We start from the raw sequence: 19,418 nt of genomic DNA on the forward strand, positions 1-19,418 counted from the left end.
TGTGTGATATATGTCATGGAGCCTTCGGGAAACTCCACTACATGCACTCTGATGAGAGTGAAAAAGACAAATAAAGTCTTCATGTTATTATGGAAATAATTATAACTTTAAAGACACCCTCAAAATGGTCTTATAGATCCTCAGAGATGCCTGGACCATACTCTGAGAGCTGGTGGTATAGATTATAAATTCAAAGGGTCTTAGAGGTCATATAGTATAATTATTGACTTCTTGTGGCTATTTCTTGCTTGTGCAACTGGAGTGCGATAGGAAACACCTCTTTTGGTTTTTGGGAATAATCATGAGTTGGATTTTGGAGATGATAAGTGTGATGTGCTTTGAGATTTCTAAATAAGCAGTTGGTTATATGGGCTAGGCTATCAGAGATGAGATCTGACCATAGTTTCAGAAATCAATAACATAGGCTCTGTATCACTGTATTGCTCTTGGTCTTCTTACACTACTGTAAACTTAATTTTCAGAAAACTTGAGAATACTTTTGTTATTTATTTGACTGAGGAGTTTTAGTGTAAATTTTACAGTGAGTTTAACTGCCATCTTACAGAGAAACAAGTTGTTTTGTGTAAAAGTCAAAGCATAAATGAACAATACTGCTTTGTTCAGACTAAAGTCAGATATCACAAGAACTAAAAAAGAAACTGTATTTGGCAATTTACTCTATATGCATCAAGTAAAATATAAATGAAAGCTCCAAACAATGAACTCAAAAATAAAAATGGCGAGTGTGTGTATGGGAAAGGAGAGGGCTGCAGAAGCAGTGGAGTAGTGGTGGGGAAAGGACTGACAGCTAACTTCCAAACCATAGCTCAGGGTGAGACTAACTTGCCAGTAGAAAATGGAAACACAGTTTCAAAAAAGCTATGATAAATGGTATAAAAAGAATCTAGTTAAAAGTGATATAAATAAAAAGCAGGAAAACCTATAAGTCAAATAAGACTGCAACGAAAAAACTATTTGCTTGATAACAGTCATAATCTAAGGCCAACAAGGAGTTCATACTTCATGGATCACCAAAATATTGACCTCATAAGAGAAGTAAGTACAGTCTAAGAGACGACCAACCAGAACTGAGAAATTTAAAGGAATTATATTTACGTTTTATCTTTCCCTTTTACTATGCAGGCTAAGAGTTCATAAATAGGGAGAATGGAAAAAAAGAAAAAGTAACTTTTAGAGGAAAGGGACCGTAAGAACACTTCATCTGTTTTAACATTTCCTCACTCCAGGTTCTCTCAAGAAACTTGGTAACCATCAATTATATTTTCTCTCATATGTATCTCTAGCCTTCTTTTCTCTCTGAGATTCTTCTTATCATCATTTATACTTAATTAAATCTTACTTAAACACAAAAATCCCTCAACACAATACCCTCCTCCGTTACTGCTGTTTTTTCCTTTACAGACTTCTCAAAAGAGTCGAATCCGTTTTCTGTCAGTGTTTAGAAGATACTTTTCAGTCTCTCTCCAAGCAGTTCCAGTGAATTTGCTACCCCCATTTCTCTGCATTTAGCTCTCAGTAAAATCACCAAAGAGCTCTTTATCTGTAAACCTAGTGAGCATTTTCAGATAGCAAATTCTCAACCTGCTTGGCCTTTTGGCAGCATTCATCTCATCTGACCACTCTCTTGACATATTCTCTTTCCTTTGACTTCTATACACTACACTCTGATTTTCTACCTCCACTCTACTTCCCTTTCTCGGTCTCCTTTGCTAGCTAGTCCTTGTCTTTCAAATCTTGAGGTGCAAGAGAGTTTGACCTTGGGTTCTTTTCTTCTCTAGTACTGTGTTTTCTCCCTGGGTGACCTTTCCTATGCCCAAAGCTATCATCTGTATGCCAGTGACTGCCATTATATGAATGACCATTAGTACCTTTCAGAGGTTTGAGAAAGGGAGAGATCTAGATTTAATTTCCAGTTCTGTCTTTTATTAGCTGAATGACCTAGGACTAGTTCCATTGTCTGATACTATTTCTTCATCAGTACAATGAGTATAGGAATATTGCCTCATGAGATTGGAAATAATGTGTGAAAAGTAATGTGCTCCCTTGGCCCACATAGAAGAAACATGGACTATATTAGCTGTGGTTATTTCCTACTAAATGCTCTCATGTTCATCCACCATAGTGTTAGAGGTCTGTGATTTTGCTTCCTGGTTTAAAATGATTGTTGTTGTCAAGTGTTCTGGAACTTCAGGAGAGAGATGCTGTCAGGTGGTTGGGGAATAGGATTAGTTCTCTCCACTGATGCTCATCTTTATGGGATCAACAGTGTTTTGGGGCTTCAGGCTTCAAAGAGTAGATTGAAGATGATTTCTAGAGCTGTAGTTCTCAAAGCTCATATGTATTGGGATTTCTGTAGACCTTTAAAAATACAGGTTTTTTTACTTCTCAGATCCACTGTGGAGAAGGCAATGGCACCCCACTCCAGTGTTCTTGCCTGGAGAATCCCAGGGACAGGGGAGCCTGGTGGGCTGCCATCTGTGGGGTTGCACAGAGTCAGACATGACTGAAGCGACTTAGCAGCAGCAGCAGATCCACTGATTCAGAATCTCTTGGAGTAGAGCCTTGGCATCTGTTTTTAATGTGTTATCCAGGTGATATCTCCTCTAGAACTTCTTGAGAAAGTATACTCAAGAGACAGGAACTCCGCAGCTGCTTGGTGAAAGGCATTGCCTGGCTGCTTAGAATCTTACTTACAGTGGGAATGATTGGGAATGTAGAATTTTTGTTATTGGGTTTCAGTATACATCAGAGTTCATATCTGCTGAGGATATACACTCAAGAACATCATGATACTTCCAGAATCAGGAAATTTGATTGCTAACAGACATGGAATTCTTTTTTTTTTTTTTTAATTCATTTTTTATATATTTTTGACTGTGCTAGACTTTTGCTGCTCTTCATAGGCCCTCTCAGCTATGGTGAGCACAGGCCACCCATTGCTCACCCCCTGCCCCCCCAGTTGTGGAGTACAGGCTCTGGGGCACACGGACCTCAGTAGTTGCAGCCCTCAGGCTCAGCATTTATGGTGTATGGGCCCAGTTGCTCTGTGGCACATAGAATCCTCCCGGACCAGGAATCAAACCCATGTCCCCTTCATTGGCAGGCAGATTCTCATTCACTGTGCCACCAGGGAAGTCCCAGACATGGAATTCTCAACAAGGCAGGTGTGTTTGCCAAATTGTAACCTGACAGTTTGCAATGATGTGTGAATGTTCAGTTGCTAAGTCGTGTCTGACCCCATGGACTGCAGCCCGTCAGGCTCCTCTGTCCAGTATTCCAGGGAAGAATATTAGAGTGGGTTGCCATTTCCTCCTCTAGGGGATCTTCCCAACTCAGGGATCAAACCTGTGTCTCCTACCCCTCCTGCATTGGCAGGTGAATTTTTTTTACCACTGTTCCACTTGGGAAGCCCTCTAGTGATACCCTTCTAGTAATTCCCACAAAGTATCTGTTTAGCTGGGGCCGTACCATTCCCCTCCAAAAAACACTAAGATTTTTCATGAGGTTGAAACTATGGGTCTAGTAGTTAATCTTTTCTCTGGGTGAGTAGCTGGGAGAAATGTCTTCCTTTTCTGAGTAGTTTCTGCTGTTCAGTGAATCTTGATTACAGTGTATAAGTGAAGTGAGAGTCACTTAGTTGTGTCCGACTCTTTGTGACCCCATGGAGTATATAGTTCATGGAATTCTTGAGGCCAGAATACTGGAGTGGGTTCCCTTCTCCAGGGGAATCTTCCTAACCCAGGTCTCCTGCACTGCAGGTGGAATCTTTACCAGCTGAGCCACCAGGGAAGCCCAAGAATACTGGAGTGGGTAGCCTATTCCTTCTCTAGCGGACCTTCCCAACCCGGGGAATCAAACTGGAGTCTCCTGCATCCCAGGTGGATTCTTTATCAGCTGAGCTACAGGATTTATTTCTCCAGTTTAACTGCTCATTACCTTGTACATGTCTAGAGAGTGAATAAATGAACCTCAAATACAGTTTATACATAGTTCTTGTACTGTTTTTTGACCCAATTGTAATAAGGCCTTTACTTGATTATAGCCCTAGCAATAACATTGTCTTTTGCTCCTGTCTTCTGATTCATTGTACATTAATGATGGATGATGTATTTTTACCAAATGACTCCCATTTTTTCCATGGTGTTGTACATTTAACTTATTAAATGGTCACCTGTAGACCTCTTCTTTGCCCTGCTATCAGCAAGGTCGATTACACTTTTTGTATGTGTGCCTTGTAGTTTATTTTGCCACATATTCTTATAGGCTACTTGCAATTCATCAATAGGGTATGAATTCCATTCCTTTGTTTCCCATTTCTTTTTTTTCCTCACTGGCTTACTGGCCTAGTGATATAGGTTAATTGTGTTCCTCTTCCTTTATATGAGTAGTTTTCTAGCCTGGCTTTCTTTTTTTTTTGGCCATGCCTCGCAACTTGTGGGAACTTAGTTCCCTGACCAGGGATCGAAACCAGGCCCTTCACAGTGAGAATGTGGAGTCCTAATCTCTGGACCTGCCAGGGAATTCTTAGCCTGGTTTTTCATCCACCTCTTCTGCTTCTGTGATCGTGTTGCTTGTCACTTCTAATGATCTACTTCACTCTCTTTCGTATATATCCTTTCACTGGCAGCTCTTTCTTTGATTCCTTTTTATTTTTTCCTGTTTCTATTTGTTTATATGTATGTCTCTCTCACTGAATTGTGAACATTAAATTCAGTTCAGTCGCTCAGTTGTGTCCGACTCTTTGCGACCCCATGAACCACAGCACGCCAGGCTTCCCTGTCCATCACCAGCTCCTAGAATTTACCCAAACTCATGTCCATTGAGTTGGTAATGCCATCTAACCATCTCATCTTCTGTCGTCCCCTTCTCCTCCTACCTTCAATCTTTCCTAACATCAGGGTCTTTTCAAATGAGTCAGCTCTTTGCATCAGGTGGCCAAAGTATTGGAGTTTCAGCTTCAACATCAGTCCTTCCAATGAACACTCAGGGCCGATTTCCTTTAGGATGGACTGGTTGGATCTCCTTGCAGTCCAAGGGACTCAGAAGAGTCTTATCCAGCACCACAGTTCAAAACCGTCAATTCTTTGGTGCTCAGCCCTGTTTATAGTCCAACATTCACATACATATATGACTACTTTAAAACCATAGCCTTGACTAGACAGACCTTTGTAATGTCTCTGCTTTTTAATATGCTGTCTAGGTTGGTCATAACTTTCCTTCCAAGGAGTAAGCGTCTTTTAATTTCATGGCTGTGATCACCATCTGCAGTGATTTTGGAGCCCCCAAAAATAAAGTCAGCCACTGTTTCCACTGTTTCCCCATCTGTTTGCCGTGAAGTGATGGGACCAGATGCCATGATCTTCGTTTTCTGAATGTTGAGCTTTAAGCCAACTTTTTCACTCTCCTCTTTCACTTTCATCAAGAGGCTCTTTAGTTCCTCTTCACTTTCTGCCATAAGGGTTGGTGTCATCTGCGTATCTGAGGTTATTGATATTTCTCCTAGCAATCTTGATTCCAGCTTGAGCTTCCTCCAGCTCAGCGTTTCTCATGATGTACTCTGCATATAAGTTAAATAAGCACGGTGATTGTATACAGCCTTGATGTACTCCTTTTCCTATTTGGAACCAGTCTTTTGTTCCATGTCCCATTCTAACTGTTGCTTCTGGACCTGCATATAGGTTTCTCAAGAGGCAGGTCAGGTGGCCTGGTATTCCCATCTCTTTAAGAATTTTCCACAGTTAATTGTGATCCACACAGTCAAAGGCCTTGGCATAGTCAATAAAGCAGAAATAGATGTTTTCCTGGAACTCTCTTGCTTTTTCAGTGATCCAGCGAATGTTGGCAATTTGATATCTGGTTCCTCTGCCTTTTCTAAAACCAACTTGAACATCTGGAAGTTCATGGTTCATGTGTTGCTGAAGCCTGGCTTGGAGAATTTTGAGCATTACTTTACTAGCGTGTGTGATGAGTGCAATTGTGTGGTAGTTTGAGCATTCTTTGGCATTGTCTTTCTTTGGGATTGGAATGAAAACTGACCTTTTCCAGTCCTGTGGCCACTGTTGAGTTTTCCAAATTTGCTGACATATTGATTGCAGCACTTTCACAACATCATCATTTAGGATTTGAAACAGCTCAACTGGAATTCCATCACCTCCACTAGTTTTGTTTGTAGTGATGCTTGCTTTCTAAGGCCCACTTGACTTCACATTCCAGGATGTCTGGCTCTAGGTGAGTGATCACTCCACTGTGATTATCTGAGTCATGAAGATCTTTTTTGTACAGTTCTTCTGTGTATTCTTGCCACCTCTTCTTAATATCTTCTGCTTCTGTTAGGTCCATACCATTTCTGTCCTTTATTGAGTTCATCTTTGCGTGAAATGTTCCCTTGGTATCTCTAATTTTCTTGAAGAGATCTCTAGTCTTTCCCATTCTATTGTTTTCCTCTGTTTCTTTGCACTGATCATTGAGGAGGACTTTCTTATCTCTCCTTGCTATTCTTTGGAACTCTGCATTCAAATGGGTATATCTTTCCTTTTTTCCTTTTCTTTTTGCTTCTCTTCTTTTCACAGCTATTTCTAAGCCTCCTCAGACGGCCATTTTTCTTTTTTGCATTTCTTTTTTTTGGGGATGGTCTTGATTCCTGTCTCCTGTACAATGTCACGAACCTCCATCCATAGTTCATCAGGCACTCTATCAGATCTAGTCCCTTAAATCTATTTCTCACTTCCACTGTATAATCATAAGGGATTTGATTTAGGTCATACATGAATGGTCTAGTGGTTTTGAATTTGGCAATAAGGAGTTCATGATCTGAGCCACAGTTAGCTCCTGGTCTTATTTTTGCTGACTGTGTAGAATTTCTCCATCTTTGGCTGCAAAGAATATAATCAGTCTGATTTCGGTGTTGACCATTGGTGATGTCCATGTGTAGAGTCTTCTCTTGTGTTGTTGGAAGAGGGTGTTTGCTATGCCCAGTGCATTTTCTTGGCAAAACTCTATTAGCCTTTGCCCTGCTTCATTCTGTACTCCAAGGCCAAGTTTGCCTGTTACTCCAGGTATTTCTTGACTTCCTACTTTTGCATTCCAGTCCCTTATAATGAAAAGGACATCTTTTTTGGGTGTTAGTTCTAAAAGGTCTTGGAGGTCTTCACAGAACCGTTCAACTTAAGCTTCTTCAGCATTACTGGTCAGGGCATAGACTTGGATTACTGTGATATTGAATGGTTTGCCTTGGAAACGAACAGAGATCGTTTTGTTGTTTTTGAGTTTGCATCCAAGTACTGCATTTTGGACTCTCTTGTTGACCGTGATGGCTACTCCATTTCTTCTAAGGGATTCCTGCCCACAGTAGTAGATATAATGGTCATCTGAGTTAAATTCACCCATTCCAGTCCATCTTAGTTCGCTGATTCCTAGAATGTTTACATTCACTCTTGCCATCTCTTGTTTGACCACTTCCAATTTGCCTTTATTCCTGGACCTAACATCCCAGGTTCCTATGCAATATTGCTTTTTACAGCATCAAACCTTGCTTCTATCACCAGTCACATCCACAACTAGGTGTTGTTTTTGCTTTGGTTCTATCCCTTCATTCTTTCTGGAGTTATTTCTCCACTGATCTCCAGTAGCATATTGGGCACCTACCAACCTGGGGAGTTCATTTTTCAGTGTCCTATCTTTTTGCCTTTTCATACTGTTCATGGGGTTCTCAAGGCAAGAATACTGAAGTGGTTTGCCATTCCCTTCTCCAGTGGACCACATTCTGTCAGACCTCTCCACCATGACCCGTCTTGGGTGGCCCCACTTGGCATGGCATAGTTTCATTGAGTTAGACAAGCTGTGTTCCGTGTGATCAAATTGGCTAGTTGTCTGTGATTGTGGTTTCAGTCTGTCTGCCCTCTGATGCCCTCTTGCAACACCTACCGTCTTACTTGGGTTTCTCTTACCTTGGGCGTGGGGTATCTCTTCATGGCTTCTCCAGTGAAGCACAGCGGCTGCTCCTTACCTTGGAAATGGGGTAGCTCCTCTTGGCCGCCGCCCCTGAGCTTGGACGTGGGGTGGTAATTAAGTACTCATTGACTGAATGAATGATTGTGTGTGTGAGGATAAGTGCTGTAGAAAGTGAATTAAATGGTATGGGAAACAGATGAAGTAGTAATTCTTAAGGGACTGCCTGGGAAAGATTTATAGGAGATGACATTAGAGGTTGGTCTTGAAGGGTATTACTGCTAGAGAAAATTTAGGAAAAGAAGATATGGAGATAATGAAAGTTTCGATGTTTAGAGAAAGCGTGCTAGGTATAGCTGTTTGACAGGAGCAGTTGGTATACTGTGACAATAGCGAGGGGTAAGACAAAATTAAGGGTTGTGAAGAGTTCAGACTTCCATCGTGCTAAGGGATTTGGAACTTTATCCTATAGATGATAGTCACTGAAGAGTTACAAAAGTAGAGTTGCTAGGATCTGTTGTAGAAAGGTAACTTTGGTTGTAGTATGGAGAATGTTAGGAGCAGAATAATTTAGGAAGCTTTTTTACTATAATTTAGGCTAAAGATGATGCTCTTACAGAGGCAAGGGGAAGAGAGAAATTAGAAATATTTTAAAGATTTATTTTTCAGCATCTTTGCAGAGGCATGTTTTACATATTGTAACATCTTAAAGTTAGCATTGACTTGGTAACTCAGTAAATAATGAAGTGAGGAAAAGGCAGGGATGTCAAAGATGAGATGGATGCATGGTAATCCCATTTGCTAAGAGAACAAGAAGAAGGAACCATTTTGAATATAGATGATAATGAATTTGGTTCTGAACTTGATAAGTTTGAAAGGCCAGTTGAACTGGGAGATGCACCATCAAGTAGACTGAAAACTTGGGTCCAGAGCTCAGAGAACAATTCAGGACATAAAAATATGGTGACGTTTAGGAAGTAGTTGAAACCATGAAACTGTGTGAGTTTGCCTGGGAACAAGGAGCACAAAAAGAAGATGCCTAGGAATGGAATCAGGAAGAAATAGAAAATATGAACAGATTGATTACTAGTAATGACATTTAATCAGGAATCAAACATCTCCCAAGAAACAAAAAGTCCAGGACCAGATGGCCTCATGGGAATTCTACCAAACATTTAAAGAAGAGTTAATACTGTCCTTCTCAAACTGTTCCAAAAAATTGAAGAGGAAGGAATACTTTTAGACTCATTCTTCAAGGCCAGAGTTACCTTGATAGTAAAATTAGACAAAGACCCTACAAAATAAAGGAAGGAAGGAAGAAAGAGAAATTGCAGATCAATATTACTGATGAACATAGATGCAAAAATCCTCAACAAAATATTAGCAAACCTAATTCAAGAATACATTAAAAGTAAACACCATGATCAAGTGGGCTTTATTCCAGAGATGCAAGGATGGGTCAATATCTGCAAATCAATCAACCTGATACATGACATTAAAAAAATGAATAAAAATCACACAATCATCTCAATAGATGCTGAAAAATCATTTGACATAACATAGCATCCATTTATGATAAAAACTCTAAACAAAGTGGGTATAGAGGAAATATACCTTAATGTAATAAAGGCTGTATATGACAAACCCACAGCTAACATTATACTCAACAGTGAAAAGCCCAAAGCTTTTGTTTTAAGATTGGGGACAAGATAAAAATACCCACGTCTGTCACTTTTATTCACATAGTAGTGGAAGTCCTCCAGTTCAGTTCAGTAGCTCAGTCATGTCCGACTTCGCGACCCCATGAATTGCAGCATGCCAGGCCTCCCTGTCCATCACCAACTCCTGGAATTTACCCAAACTCATGTCCATTGAGTTGGTGATGCCATCTAACCATCTCATCCTCTGTCATCCCCTTCTCCTCCTGCCTTCGATCTTTCCCAGCATCAGGGTCTTTTCAAATGAGTCAGCTCTTCACATCAGGTGGCCAAAGTACTGGAGTTTCAGCTTCAACATCAGTCCTTCCAATGAACACCCAGGACTGATTTCCTTTAGCATGGACTGGTTGGATCTCCTTGCAGTCCAAGGGACTCTGAAGAGTCTTCTCCAACACCACAGTTCAAAAGCATCGCTTCTTCTGCTCTCAGCTTTCTTTATAGTCCAACTCTCACATCCATACATGACTACTGGAAAGTCCTAGCCACAGCTATTGGATCAAAAAAAGAAAGAAAGAAAAAAAAGGCATCCAGATTGAAAGGGAAGAAGTAAAACTGTCACGATTTGCAGATGATGTGATACTATGTATGGAGAACCCTAACAGCTCCACCAAAAAACTGTTATGCATAATAAATGAATTCAGTGAAGTTTTAGAACACAAAAGTAATATACAGAAACGGTTACATTTTTATACAGTAATAACTTTCAGAAAGAAAAATTAGGAAAACAGTCCCATTTACAGTTGCATTAAGAAAAAATAAACCCAGAAGTAAATTTAACGAATAAAGTGAAAAACCTGTACTCTTCAAGCTGTAAGACATTGATGAAAGAAATTAAAGGTGACACAGATAAATGAAAAGAGATACAGTCCAATGTTCATGGACTGGGAAAAATAATATTGTTAAAACCCATACTACCCAAAACAGTCTTATGTAGTCCCTGAAATGGCATTTTTTTACAGAACTAGAGCAAATAATCCTAAAATTTGTATGGAACTGCAAAAGTTAGTAAAAGAAAAGTTTTGATAGATTAGATTCTCTTCTTTCTATGAGGAGATTTTTTTTTTCATTGTAGTTATTCCTCAATGAAAGAAAATGGTGACATATGTATTATATATTCTTAAGTGAAGAACAAACCTGCTTAAATAGATTTTATTAATAACATTTATTGGGCATGGGATAACCATGGATTATGAAAGGTGAATTATTGTCAAATTGAAGTACTTCATGATACTGAACATATTATAGAATTTAATTAAAATTATAATTGTAAACCTAAGCTAGGATTTGGTTATTTCATGTTATCTGAAAATACTTTGGGAGAGGGGAGAATAAACTGGAAGATTGGATTGACATATACACACTATATATAAAATAGGTAACTATGAAGGACCTACTGTGGGCTTCCTTGGTGGCCACTTAAGTGGTGGGAGACATGGTTTTGATCCCTGGGTCGGGAAGATTCCTTGGAGAATGAAATGGCAACACGCTTCAGTATTCTTGACTGGGAAATCCCATGGACAGAGGAGCCTGGTGGGCCACAGTCTATGGGGTTGCTAGAGTTGGACATGACTTAGCTACTAAACAACAACAAAGGACCTACATTATAGCTCAGGGAACTCTACTCAATAATCTGTAATGGCCTTTTTGGGAAAAGAATTTAAAAAAGAGTGGGGCTCTTCATCAAGAGGCTCTTTAGTTCCTCTTCACTTTCTGCCATAAGGGTGGTGTCATCTGCATATCTGAGGTTATGTATATGTATATGTATAATTGATTCACTTTGCTGTACACCTGAAACTAACACAACATTATTATTCAGCTGCTGCTGCTGCTGCTCACTAACTTCACAGGTGTTCCTGGCCTTTTGTCTACCCATCACCCTGACGTTTAGCAGGCATTTATTGATAGAGCCATACAGGTCATTATAGTTTTTATATATTTTTATTTTATATACTTTCCTTTTTATACACTTTTCCTATTCCTTTCTGGAATTCCTTGAGTCCCCCACCTCTGGGGCTGCTCTGGTGCTAAGTCGCTTCAGTTGTGCCTGACTCTGTGCGACCCCGTAGACAACAGCCCACCAGGCTCCGCGGTCCCTGGGATTCTCCAGGCAAGAACACTGGAGTGGGTTGCCATTTCCTTCTCCAATGCATGAAAGTGAAAAGTGAAAGTGAAGTCGTTCAGTAGTGCCCGACTCTTAGCGACCCCCATGGACTGCTATACGCTAGTAAAAATTTAAAGAAAAAAGAAAATACTTTTAACTGAAGTTTAATATATATTGAAAAAGTATATGAATGTACAGTTTGGTGAAGTCTTACAAACTGAACACACCCAAAAAGTCAGCACCCAAATCAGTTCAGTTCAGTTGCTCAGTTGTGTTCGACTCTTTGCAACCCCATGGACTGCAGCACACCAGGCTTCTCTGTCCATCACCAACTCCTGGAGCTTACTCAAACTCATGTCCATTGAGTCGGTGGTGCCATCCAACCATCTCATCCTCTGTCGTCCCCTTCTTCTCCCGCCCCCAATCTTTCCCAGCATCAGGGTCTTTTCAAATGAGTCAGTTCTTCGCATCAAGTGGCCAAAGAATTGGAGTTTCAGCTTCAACATCAGTCCTTCCAATGAACAGGACTGGTTTCCTTTAGGATGGAAGGGATGCTCAAGAGTCTTCTCCAACACCACAGTTCAAAAGCATCAATTCTTTGGTGCTCAGCCCTATTATAGTCCAACATTCATGTCCATACATAACTGCTGGAAAAACCATAGCCTTGACTAGATGGACCTTTGTTGGTAATGTCTCTTTTTATTATGCTGTCTAGGTTGGTCATAGCTTTTCTTCCAAGGAGTTAGTGTCTTTTTATTTTGTGACTGTAGTCACTATCTGCAGTGATTTTGGAGCCCGAAAAAATAAAGTCTCTCACAGTTTCCATTGTTTCCCCATCTATTTGCCATGAAGTGATGGGACCAGATGCCATGATCTTTGTTTTCTGAATGTTGAAGCTGTAAGCCAACTTTTTCACTCTCCTCTTTCACTTTCATCAAGAGGCTCTTTAGTTCCTCTTCACTTTCTGCCATAAGGGTGGTGTCATCTGCATATCAGGTTATTGATATTTTGCCCAGCAATCTTGATTCCAGCTTGTGCTTCATCCAGTCTAGCATTTCTCATGATGTACTCTGCATAGAAGTTAAATAAGCAGGGTGACAATATACAGCCTTGACGTACTCCTTTTCCTATTTGGAACCAGTCTGTTGTTCCATGTCCAGTTCTAACTGTTGCTTCTGGACCTGCATATAGGTTTCTCAAGAGGCAGGTCAGGTGGCCTGGTATTCCCATCTCTTTAAGAATTTTCCAGTTTATCGTGATCCACACAGTCAAAGGCCTTGGCATAGTCAATAAAGCAGAAATAGATGTTTTTCTGGAACTCTTGCTTTTTTTTTGATGATCCAACAGATGTTGGCAGTTTGATCTCTGGTTCCTCTGCCTTTTCTAAAACCAGCTTGAACATCAGGAAGTTCACGGTTCACATATTGCTGAAGCCTGGCTTGGAGAATTTTGAGCATTACTTTGCTAGTGTGTGTGATGAATGCAATTGTGTGGTAGTTTGAGCATTCTTTGGCGTGGCCTTTCTTTGGGATTGGAATGAAAACTGCCCTTTTCCAGTCCTGTGGCCACTGCTGAGTTTTCCAAATGTGCTGGCATATTGAGTGCAGCACTTTCACAGCATCATCTTTTAGAATTTGAAAGAGCTCAACTGGAATTCCACGACCTCCACTAGCTTTGTTCATCGAGATGCTTTCTAAGGCCCACTTGACTTCACATTCCAGGATGTCTGGCTCTAGGTGAGTGATCGCACCATCGTGATTATCTTGGTCATGAAGATCTTTTTTGTATATTTGATTTTGCCAAATCAGTAAACAATATTATTAGTACCTCAAGCGCTTCCTTGCTCCAATTTTTGTCACCCTCCTGCCAAAAGCATACATAAGGAAAAAAAAAAGAAAGCATAAATAATGACCATTGTCAGTTGTAACAGAGTAGATTAATTCTGCCTGTTTGATGTTTTATAAAATGTATACAGTGTGTACACTAGTTTCTGGCATTCTTCACTTAACACGTTTGTGATGCTCAACTGTGTGGTTGTATGTAGTTGTGATTAGTTCATTCTCATTTGTTAGGTGGTGAATATACTGCAGTGTATTTACAGGGTGAGATTTCTGTAAATGTCACACTCTTTGTATTTAGTTATTGCTTTTGAAGATGATTATTAATAGGGCTGTTATTTTAAAGCAGATAGATTCTTTTTTTTTTTCCTTGGCTGCACTCTTTGTTGTGGCACACAGCCTTTCTCCAGTTGCTGTGTGCAGAGGCTTCTCTATTTGTAGAGTATGGGCCCTAGAGCATGGGGGCATTCTCTAGTTGTGGTGCACAGGCTTAATTGCTCTGCAGCATGTGGGATCTTAGTTCCCTGACCGGGGATCGAACCTGTATCCCCTGCTTTGGAAGGCTGATTCTTAACCACTGGACCACCAGGGATGTCCCTGAAGCAGATTCATTTCTTTTTGCTAATCTCCATTGTCTCAGCTTTATCGGCATTAGCTCTTAAGCATAGAGATTTTGGATGTATATGCAGGTTTTGATTATTTAATCTGTTTCTGCTTCCCATTAGAAAATTGATCATTATTTTAGCGTTTATTTTAAAATGAGGTCTGCTCAAAGAAAAGTTTTGTCTAGTCATTGACAGATGATTTAGTGATATAAAATAGCTCATGTTTGTTTCGGAGAAGGCAATGGCAACCCACTCCAGCACGCTTGCCTGGAAAATCCCATGAACAGAGGAGCCTGGTGGTCCGTAGTCCATGTGGTCGCTAAGAGTCAGACACGACTGAGTGACTTTTACTTTAATTTTTCACTTTCATGCATTGGAGAAGGCAATGGCAACCCACTCCAGTGTTCTTGCCTGGAAAATGCCATGGATGGTGGAGCCTGGTGGGCTGCCGTCTATGGGGTGGCACAGAGTTGGACACGACTGAAGTGATTTAGCAGCAGCAGCAGCAGCCACATGTTTGTTTAGTTATCATTTGACACTTAACTAGACCAAAAGTATCTTTATGAGAAGGACAGTGAAGTGAGTTTATTTTTCTAACTATGTTGGTAGCTCTGATTCTAACTCTGGTTAGAATAACTTTAACTATTGGCATATTTATTGATTTAAAATTTTTACTATTCTATTTTTAAACATCTAGATTGACTTTTCTTAGAATCATATTGTATAACCTATGAAAATTTTAGTTTTAGAAAATTTTTATTTTTGGAACCTTTTTGAAGTTTTTCCTAAGAAGTTTATAAATCAGGATTGTTTATTATAGGTAAAAGTAACACTCTTAAAAATTAATTATACCTTTAGTTTTTCATGTTTGGACTTAGTAGGTAGGCTTTTCCTTTTTTACGTAAATTAGAGTCTTTAATAATTACAATATTGAACTGCCTTTACAGACATTGAAGAAAATTATTTTTATCAAATATGACAAAGGTTTAATATACTATTTATAATGTAAGATGGCACCCTACTCCAGTACTTTTGCCTCGAAAATCCCATGGATGGAGGAGCCTGGTAGGCTGCAGTCCATGGGGTCACGAAGAGTCGGACACGACTGAGCGACTTCACTTTCACTTTTCACTTTCATGCGTTGGAGAAGGAAATGGCAACCCACTCCAGTGTTCTTGCCTGGAGAATCCCAGGGACGGGGGAGCCTGGTGGGCTGCTGTCTATGGGGTCGCACAGAGTCGGACACGACTGAAGCGGCTTAGTAGTAGTAGTAGTAGTAGTAGTATAATGTAAGAACTCAGCAAATCAATAAGAAAAACTTTAATATCCTGGTAGATTAGTGGGCAAAGAACAAGAAAAGATAGTTCACAAATGAGGATCTAAAATTAAGTTCCATGGCAGAGTGTTTACTCCTTCAAGCAGTCTACTAAATTGAAATTAAAGAAACCTTTTTCTGGTACAAATGAACTTACTTGCAAAACAGAAACAGACTCACAGATTTAGAGGACAAACTTATGGTTGCCCAGGGGAAGGATGGGGGAAAGAAGAGATAGATTGGTAGTTTGGATAGATAGGTAGTTTGGTAGTGTGTGTGCGCTACATTGCTTCAGTTGTGTGTCTGACTCTCTGCCTGCCAGGCTCCTCTGTTCATGGGATTCTCTAGGCAAGATTACCAGAGAGTGTTGCCATGCCCTCCTCCAGGGATCTTCCTGACCTAGGGATCAAACCCATGTCTCTCGTGTCTCCTTCATTGGCAGATGGATTCTTTACTAGCGCCCCCTGGGAAGCCCAGATGGACACATACACTGCTTTATTTAAAGTGGATAACCAACAAGGACCTACTGTATAGAACTCTGCTCAATGCTATGTGGCTGCCTGGATTGGGGGGCAGTTTGGGGGAGAATGGATACATGCATATGTATGGCTGAGTCCCTTCGCTGTTCACCTAAAACTATCAAAACATTGTTAATGTACCCCAATACAAAAGCTGTACCCCAATACAAAATAAAAAGTTTTTAAAAAGCCATTTTCTTCCCTAAAAGGAATATAATTAATATTCCTTAATAATCAACAAAAGTAAAAAGCATAGTTAATACTAAAATATATTAATAAAACTGATCAGCTCGTATTATTGTAAATTGGAAAACAGTTCAACACTGGATCTCTAGAGTAGCATGTTCTATATATTCTTTAGTTCAGTTTTTGCATACTTTGTAGATCCTGTTCTTGTTGAATAATCCAAATGAGCAAACATTCATATATATAGCTATTTTCATTACAGTGTTATTTATCATAGAGAAAATGAGTCATATTATTGTATTGATAAACTCTTGTTGGATTACTTCCAGGATGGCTCATTCATATGGCTATAGGCAGGAACCCTAAGTTTTTTTTGCCACATGGATCTCTTCATAGGGTTGCTTGACTGTCCTTATGACATGGCAGCTGGATCCTTGAGAGAGAACAGGCAGTGCCTTTTGTGACTTAGTTTTGAAAGTCACACATCATTTCTACCACATTTGATTTGTTAAAAGTAAACCACTAAGTCCAGCCTACATCCAATGAGAAGAAAATTAAGCTCCACTTCTTGAAGAAAGGAGTATCAAAGAATTTGTGGATATATTCTAAAACCCACTTCAAATGTCTAGCATTTAAATAAGACACAAAATTGAAATTATAGTGATTACAGTTGGACTCTGTTGCAGAGGGAGAGGGTGGGAAGATTTGGGAGAATGGCATTGAAACATGTATGATATCATGTATGAAACGAGTTGCCAGTCCACGTTCGATGCATGATACTGGATGCTTGGGGCTAGTGCACTGGGACGACCCAGAGGGATGGTATGGGGAGGGAGGAGGGAGGAGGGTTCAGGATGGGGAACACATGTATACCTGTGGCGGATTCATTTTGATGTTAGGCAAAACTAATACAATTTGTAAAGTTTAAAAAAAAAAAAAAAAAAGACAAGCTCAAAACAATAAATTAAGGAACCTAATTCAATCAAAAAAAAAAAGTATAAAGAAACAGAAGGGATCTTAATGATTGTGTTAAGATTTGGAGAGCAGGAATGAGTTTTCCCCTTCTACATTTTCCAAACTGTGTTTTTATGTGACTTTTACAACAGAATTTTGTCATCAGTCTGTTTAGTTAGCGTAAGTAGATCATGATCTTTCTCTTTGAGTCATTATATACTTTTTTCCCCTTTTTAATTTGTGTTTTGTGGTGAGATACATGTAACATAAAATTTACCATGTTAACCATTTTCCAGGATTCAGTTTAGTGGTACTAAATACACTATTACTATTATGCAGTCATAGTAACCATCCATCTCTAGAACTCCTTTCATCTTGCAAAAATGAAACTCTATACCCATTAGACAATAGCTTCCTATTTTCCCCTTCCCCCAGCCCCTGACAGTCGCTATTTTACTTTCCCTTCCTATGATTTGGACTATTCTGGGTATCTCATATAAGTGGAATCATATAGTATTTGTCTTTGTAACTGGCTTATTTCACTTCGCATAATGTTCTCAAGTTTCATTTATTGTAGCATATGTCAAAATATCCCCCTTCTTTAAGACTGAATAATAATGTTTTATGTGTATACTGAAAGTGAAAGTGAAGTCGCTCAGTCGTGTCCGACTCTTTAGGACCCCGTGGACTCTAGCCTACGAGATTCCTCCATCCATGGAATTTTCCAGGCAAGAGTACTGGAGTAAGTTGCCATTTCCTTCTCCAGGGGATCTTCCCACCCAGGGACTGAACCCGGTTCTCCCGCACTGCAAGCAGATGCTTTTACCGTCTGAGCCACCACACTACATTTTACTTATTTTTTCATTTGTTTATGGACACTTTGGTTGCTTTCGTCTTTTGACTGTTGTGAGCAGTGCTGTGAACAAATATCTCTTCAAGCCCCTGCTTTCAATTCTTCTGTGCTGGACCATATGATAGTTTTCCTTTAAATTTTTGAGGGGCTACTGAGCTATTTTCCATAGCAGGTGTACCATTTTACATTCCAACAAACAGTGCACAAGAGTTATAGTTTCTTCACATCTTCATTAACACTTTTGTTTGTTGTTTGGTTTGATAGTAGCTATCCTAGTTTGTGTGGGGTGGTTATGATATAATTTTTAATGGTTTAGCTTTCCAAGCAAAAATTAAGTTACTAAATTATCAGGAACTCTTAAGAGAATATAAAGATAACTTTTAGAGATGACAAAATTCTTTTTTGACTTTCACAAAAGGCAAGATAGGGCATTTTCTTCACTGATATTATAATGTTGATTTTCAGTGAATGCTGATGATGTGATTGCAGGTAAATTGGCAGGATGAGGAGCAGCAGATCAAAAGAGGTGCCTTTACCAAATCCAAGGAACTCTCAAAGCACGGATACTATTCAAGGTATGATTTGTTTTTTTTTTTAAACTGAACTTAATGCTTTGTTTAGGTCCTGTGCCTAAGATTTTGGGCTATTCAGTAAATGAAAATACCCATATGCTTTGATTTATAACAAATGGATAAATGCTTTTTAAAATTCAGTTTCATTTTAAATATACGATGTACTTTACCTTCAGAGGCACACAATAGTAAACTGTCTTGTAAAGCAATACATTCTTTTTTTAAAAAGAATCAGTATATGTAAAATTAGTTGTATATAATATTTTACAATAAATTCTGACTTAATGTCAATAAATGATACTATATAGCTCCCGATGTAGACCTGTAGTGCACAGATTAAAAAGTTATAGTCTCATTGAACTTCTTGTTTTTAGTGATGCATGGGGGTAACTTTAATTTAGGACTTGATTATTTTGAGGGACTTTGACAAATGTGTACATCTGGAGCAAGATAATTGGGTTCGTGAGGGACCTGGAAATCATGTCACATGAGGAGCATTTGGAGAAGATGAAAATATTTATCCTAGAGAAGGCTGACTGAGGGGAAATATATAGACTGTTTGAATATATACTCTTTGAAGGGCTATTGTCTGAAAGAATGAATAGATGTTACCTTTGTTTCTACTAGTAGGTTGAAGTCTGGAGTAGTTTTCTGATCTTTTCATATCATAATACGAAATGCAGTATGGTACTTAACAGTGTATTTGTTCAGCTCATTGGGATAAACTGAGGATACTGCTTATTGTTGGAAATGTAGATGGGGGTGTTAGTCTAGTTGTCCTATGGGATCA

General features: G+C 39.4%; 1 protein-coding gene across 4 annotated transcripts in view; it reads left to right on the top strand.

The window, feature by feature from the left end:
• CEP350 (centrosomal protein 350) overlaps nt 1–19,418 on the top strand; it is a 162,501-nt gene that overhangs the window by 10,144 nt on the left and 132,939 nt on the right. For all 4 annotated transcript variants that reach the window (XM_019976221.2, XM_019976224.2, XM_019976223.2 and 1 more), the window contains exon 2: nt 18,546–18,631. In XM_019976221.2, coding sequence (XP_019831780.2) covers nt 18,559–18,631 — 73 coding nt within the window. In that variant the 5' untranslated portion in view covers nt 18,546–18,558. The remainder of the gene's footprint in view (nt 1–18,545; nt 18,632–19,418) is intronic.

Source organism: Bos indicus, chromosome 16, assembly GCF_029378745.1.
Source record: "Bos indicus isolate NIAB-ARS_2022 breed Sahiwal x Tharparkar chromosome 16, NIAB-ARS_B.indTharparkar_mat_pri_1.0, whole genome shotgun sequence".
In the NCBI taxonomy this organism is placed as follows: Eukaryota; Metazoa; Chordata; class Mammalia; order Artiodactyla; family Bovidae; genus Bos; species Bos indicus.